This window comes from Neovison vison, chromosome 5, assembly GCF_020171115.1.
Source record: "Neovison vison isolate M4711 chromosome 5, ASM_NN_V1, whole genome shotgun sequence".
Taxonomy (NCBI): Eukaryota; Metazoa; Chordata; class Mammalia; order Carnivora; family Mustelidae; genus Neogale; species Neogale vison.
Genome location: NC_058095.1, coordinates 96,842,968 through 96,849,732, shown reverse-complemented (window position 1 = coordinate 96,849,732; position 6,765 = coordinate 96,842,968). Strand labels below are relative to the sequence as shown.

The 6,765-nt window shown below is 32.0% G+C and overlaps 1 protein-coding gene across 6 annotated transcripts in view; it reads right to left on the bottom strand.

Annotated features, from left to right (window-relative positions):
• Nucleotides 1–1,092: 1,092 nt before the first annotated feature.
• PDS5B (PDS5 cohesin associated factor B) overlaps nucleotides 1,093–6,765 on the bottom strand; it is a 196,793-nt gene continuing 191,120 nt past the window's right edge. For all 6 annotated transcript variants that reach the window (XM_044249567.1, XM_044249569.1, XM_044249572.1 and 3 more), the window contains 2 exons: nucleotides 4,769–4,907; nucleotides 1,093–3,308 (listed from right to left, as the gene is read on the bottom strand). In XM_044249567.1, coding sequence (XP_044105502.1) covers nucleotides 3,273–3,308; nucleotides 4,769–4,907 — 175 coding nt within the window. In that variant the 3' untranslated portion in view covers nucleotides 1,093–3,272. The remainder of the gene's footprint in view (nucleotides 3,309–4,768; nucleotides 4,908–6,765) is intronic.

Sequence of the window (6,765 nt, the reverse complement as noted above, 5' to 3'; positions counted from 1 at the left end):
CTTCAGTTATGAAATTCTTTAACTTAACTAGCACTTAGGAATCTTTGTTACCCAAAATTTTATATGAGAAGCTTAAACAAAAAGCTTGGAAAAAATGTTACTGGGAAATACATTTCCTTTTCATGCAACAAAGGCTTCAAAATAAAAAACCATCAAAATGTGCCTTTCTTCATTTAGTAAACATATTTAAATATATATATATATATATATATATATATAATCACATAAATAAAATAATACAATTACATATTAGGTTTCATGTTTATTCAACTTCACAGAAAATCCAAAAATGTGTCTGAAATTGGTTATCTATCTAAATACCAATTGTTCATTATGGTGACATAATACTATGTGGTAGGGGAGATAGACCTAAGTTAAACAAATTCTTAAATTCCTGACATTCTTCAAGTGGGCAAAAGGAAATCTGAAAAATCAAACTTACAAGTTGTAAGAAGATACAGAAAGTAATTTAACCTTTAATACCTGGAACAAGTTTTACAGCCACATTTGTAATTTACATATACAGTGGAGATCACTGAAAAAAAGCTTCCTGTTGCACTGCAGCAAGAAATCTTATTATAATGTAGATTAAGTGAACTTGCTACAGAGGGCAGCAAGACAACCTCACTGAAGAATCGTAAGATTTTCATAATGGAATTTGTTATAGTGAGTTAAAATATTTTCTTAATTTTATACAGTACACATTTTTCAAAATGAACATTATCACTGAAGAGTTTGCTAACCACTGTTAGCAATTATTGTATACATACTTAATTTTACTTTAGTTATAGTATGTGGCTCTCTGAATATTAGCACATGAAGTGTTAAGTTTAAACATAATAATAAAATAATACCCTAAGATGAAGACTCAGGACATCAAAACTTTGATCATTATTGCACCTATTTTTCTACAGAAAAATGGAAAATTTACATCATAATCCTCCCAAAAAGTGAACAGACAAGTTGTAAAATCACAGACTTACTGGCATTAAACAAAATCTACAATGAACATTTTTTGTGAACTAATGTACAGAATTAATGTGCAATGAAATTTGGTTAACTATGATCATGCAAATAAAAAATCCTCCACAATCATTTTTTCATTATGTTTTATAAAATGGTCTTAAAGATATACTTCCATAAACATTTCCGGTGCAATTTAGTCAATGACAAAAATACAAAGCTATCCCTTATTCTTTATTTTATAGATTTAAAAACATGCCTTTGTACTGCTGAGATACAAATAGCGTGTTTGGGAGAACTGAGCTCATGAAACGGTTAAAAACCAATGCATCTTGGTCCAACATTAGCTGCCTTGTATACAGCAGCCTCCCATAATCACTGGTGTCAGCACTGTTAGAAATGAAGAACAGTTAAATATTGAGAGATTAAGACACAATTCAAAACATTTTTTAAAAAATAAAAGGCCGTTTCATAAACATGAAGAAAATTTTAAAAGGAAAATAATCACATCAATTGTGATATACATTGGAAAATAGTAAAGTGTCATTTTCCAAAATAGTAGCTTCTTTATTATATCCCCCCCATCTATTATAACCAATCTTGGAAATATACCTTAAACATAATGGTGTATTATATGAGAATGCTCCATTATTCAATGTGATAAATTTAATAAGTTAGGATATGATTTTCTTTTCTGATGTTAACTGTGGAAAAACACAAAATAACAGCACCTGAAATATTACAATGAATTTAGGCAAGCATTAAATAGTAACTTTTATGTTTTGGTTCAAAATACAGTTTACAAAACTGTATAAAGGATACTGACTTAAGTAATCTTTCTATATTTTGCAGATTATGATAGAGAAAAAAAAAACTGCCCTAAATCCAAATAAATTTCCACTTCTCCCAATCTAGATGAAGTGGAATTTCATTCAAAATTTTTAAGATTGTGATACCTACAGTAGCTCAGAGAGTTGGATACATCACTCCCACCCTGTCCCTCCCCTCTCCCAAAAACAAGTTTTTGGCTCCAAAATAAAGTACAATAATAAACTCTTGATGAAAAACTATGTTATGGGGCAATCTATCATATACTATGGCTAAATATGAATTTACAGAAAAGAGCACATCCCATTTTCAGCACTTTTTCATAAACATGCAACTCACTATATAAAATACAAAACACTTGCTTTCAAGAACAGCTTTATAAAGACACACTGCATCAATAAAATTTTTTCTTTCTGATTAACTTTACACTGTTATGGAGAACTGGAACTTTTCTATGTGTATATATCAGATTTTATATTATAGTGTAATAATTTTCATTTTCTGAACATAATGTTCAAGAGGAAATATCTATACACAATAACATTCTAGACTATTAAAAACTAATTCAAATTACAGAATTTTATTGATACAGTAGATTAATAAAAACTGAAAAGGGATGATGATAAAATGGGATAAAGAATTCAGTACATTATTTTATAACACACTCTTTAAAATTAAAATATTTTAAATCTCTCTTTTCTTAAAATTTTCATTGCCACGAAAGGCCAGAAAATTCTGAGACCAATACTGAGGTGTAAAATAATCAAACTTCAGGACTATTTCACAATTTGTGTGGTGTCCTCCCATTGGAGGCATTATTCAGGTGTAATGGCAGACAATTTAGCACCTCTGAAGATTAAGGGTGCCTAGGAGTAAACACTAGGTAAGATACACAAGGGAAAGAGAACATTTTACTCTCCAACAAACAATGACATCAAGAAAATGACACCATTTGTTGAAAAAATTTTTTCACAGTAAAATTGCAGAGAATACAAATACAAATACTGACAGATTACTGCTTAAGATCTATCCTAACAAACTCTTTCCAAATCAATAGATCCAATAAACAGCTGGGTACTGTCAGTTTAAAGCCGCCGATAAAAGCTATACAAGCACTTTATAAGTCAGAAACATTAAGAAAGAGAAGGGAAAGAAGGAAGGAAGGAATAGAGGGAGGGAGGGAGGGTGGGAGGGAGGGAGGAGGGGAGGAAGGAAAAAATATATTTACAAGTTTTTTCTTTAGTTTATGTCTACATAGCCATCGCACATCACACTTCCACAAGACTCCATAGTCAATGTTATCACCAAGCGTATGGCTAAAGCGCTGTGACCACAAACACATGAGGTCATCAAAGAAAGTTCCAACTGTCCACTCTCTGGTAGTCCCACTTTGTGCATCAAAGGCTTTACTTAGCCTCAAGCTTGACAAAAGAATGCTTCTTCTCAAAGCTTTCACACAGAAAGTTATTAATTACATTTGTTCATCGCCTTTCTCTTTTAGAACTTCGCCGCCGTACCTTAAAAGGAAAATTACCAGATGCTTAATTAAAATAGTAGACATAACAGTAATTAATTATTTTTTAACCAATAATTATTCTTAGCTGTTCCTGATTTTCTTTTTCTTCACTGGAAACCCTTCTCCTATTTTAAGTTCCTACCTCATCATCACATATTTAGACTTTATATAATATTTGAATGCCCACAAATAGTTTTTCCCATGATAGAGAAGAAAAACTATTTTAGTTTTCTATTTAATAATTTCAAAGAGAAATGAACAGAAATCAATGTAAACAGTAAGAGAAACAATGCAAATATTTTTTCACTTATGTTTCTATGGTAAAAGAAAACATTTGATTTGGTCCTTAGGAACTTAGGCTTACAGTTGTTTTTCTGGGAAAACTGTTATTGAATGTGGATTGTAACAACCATCAAATACATAGAAATAATCTGAAGTTCAGATATATTACAACTTACTAGCAAATACTAATGAAAGCATAAAACTTTAGTTCAAAAATGACTGGTAATAAGAGGAATATAAACAGAACAGGATTTTAATTAAAATTAATTTATGGTGTAGTTAAAAAAAAATTTTTTTTGGATGAAGACATTAATCACTGAGAACTTATCAGCCTTATTTTTACCCTCAAAACAATAAAAAAATACTTTAAGAAACAAGCCCTACAAGTTTGAGACCACAGAGTTCAGATATTTTTCTGTCGTCTTAACCCCTTCCTATAAATGAACCCTGATGCAGAGAGAAGTGCTGATGTTAAATAGCACAGAGGGGCGGGGGTCAGCTCTGGGACTACATCTCAGAACACAGGTTTCTCAAATAAAGATGGCCGGCTGTGCTGATCCAAAGACTCAGCATTAGTGTATCATCAAGAGAATAGTCCTGACTTAAATGTGTTAACAGTATTTCTTTCGAAGAGAAATACTCAAGATGTGTTAACTGACAAAGCCATTCTTAAAAAAAAAAAAATTATCTCAGGAAGAAACATATTTCCACTTTTGTAAAAGAAATGTTTGTTAACAATTTTATAAATTTCAAAGATGTGATTTTATCCTATATGGTTAACTTCCAGTTTTCACTGTGAAACTCCCAAGAAAAAAGAAACATAAACCACAGCCTATTTAACATATAAGAGTGCTCTAAAATCAAGATACAACTTAAATGCCTGAAGTAACATCAGACAGCTACTTGTTCTTCTCTATGTTCAGCTTTCAACCTGATATTTACACTTTCACGAGGCTAAATCGAGGCTAAATCTATTATTCGCACTGAGAGTCTCAGTATTCCTTAAAGGATACTCTGTAATTATCCAAGCTGGTAGATGAAACAACTATACAAACTATGAAGAAAAGCAAATAAATACTTAGACTTATAAGAGCAAGTGCTATATGTATCTTATAAAATATTTACCAACTCTATTCTATATTCTGTATTATCATACACGGTACTCTAATAAACACATACATTTACTGTAGAAACTTCTTCTTCCTCTGTTTCTTCCTGTGGAATATCATCATTGACAGGAGAGCTACTCTGAAACACATCTACTTCTTCACTTGAATCATTTTCTTTAGTAGCTGCTTGTTTGGAGCGTCCTACACGGCTAGAGTAAAACAGATATAAAATAAAATGAACATTCTGATCTTTGAGTAGTAGAAATGCTTTATTTCATAAATTCTCAATTATTATCATTTTTATCCTTCATTACCTTACAAAACAAGAAATATTTTCTAAACCCTTAACCAGTGTTTAATCCCAGAATCTCACCTACAAACATTGATCAAGTAACAAAAACGTGTGACTGAGACCAATACCATAAAGGATTTTAAAACATAAACCAGTCTGCTCTTCCTGTTATCTTTTCTCCACTCAGTATAAGACATCTGTATCTACTGAGCTGCTCAAAACAGAAAATTTGGAGTCCTTCTTACCAGTGTACCACTCTTCATTTGGCCCCATAATTCTTACAAAGAAATCTCAAATCCTAATCACTTCTCTCCACCTCTATTGCTATTACACATTTCCAAACCATTCTCATCTCTTTACCTCTTCTCTAAAAATGTAAAAGCAGCTGATGTTATTCACTCCCCCTCAATAACTACCTACTATATTGACAGAAATTCCAAAAACCTCCTTAACATAGTATATAAGGCCCTGCAGACAGTCCTTGGCTACCTGTCCATTCCCATCTCTTTCTACTCCCCAATTCCTCACAACTACAATCTGGCAAATTCTTGCCTTCCTTCAACTCTCTGAATTGGCCAAGATTTTTCCTATTTTGGAACCTTCAAATCCAATGTTCCTTCCAATCGTGTTCTTCTTGCTCTCCATCAGCCTAATGCCTACTATTTTCAAGAAATCAACTGTCACTTTACAAAGAGAAAACTTCCCAATTCCCAAGCTCTTTCATTATGTTCTCTTACAGTACCCTAAATTTTCATCAGGGCACATATCATAATTTAGAATTCCATATTTAAGAGTGATTATGTAATGAGTACATGCCTATTTAGATAGTAAATCCCATAAGAACAAGAATGATGTCTGTTCTGTGCCACTATATCCTTCAGCACCTAGTAGCCTCTGAAGTACTAGTATTCTTTGAGGCAATCAAATATATGTAATAGATATCACCATTTAATCAAATGTATTCTCCTCAATATCTTTTCTATCTGCATGTATATTCTTTAATTAAAAACTTTTTTTATTTGAGTACAGCTGACACACAACGTTACGTCAGTTTCTTTCAGGTATACAACACAGTGATTCAACTTGTTTAAACATTATGCTATGCTCATTACAAGTATAGCTACCATCTATCACCATGCAATGCTACTACAGTATCACTGACCATATTCCCTATGCCGTGTCCCTTCATTCCTGTGATTTATTCATTCCCAAACTTAAAGCCCATTATCTCCCACTCCCCTTCACCCATTTTGCCCAAGTGCCCTACACCCACTTCCTTCTGGCAATAATCATCACCTTATTATTCTCTGTATGGCAACTTTTTTTAGAAAAAATTAAGAATAGAGTTTATCACTTCTCTTAGGTAATCCAAAGTATTTTTTAATCCACACTCAAACCAAATGTATTTTTTTATATGATTCAGTTTTTCAGAATTAACAAAAGAAAAAACAGGAATTACATGGAAAATACAATCTTTCTCAATTCTACTGAGGTCAGAACAAGAAAAACAGGCAGATCATAACATATGTTATTCTGCTAGTTCTTAAAAAAGAGGTTCCCTGTGAAGGGAAGATACACTGTTAAGACAGAATACAGAGTCTTTCTTTCGCAATGATTTTTAAAAGAAACACTTGGTTAGGAACATTCGTATGAGGAAATGCCATGATAATTATTTAAGCCCTTAATTTTTTGGTGCCCAAATATAAACAAATTACAGTTATGAGCCTCAAAGATATTTCTGTTATTTCCTCATTATAAAATTGTGGAAATTTAAT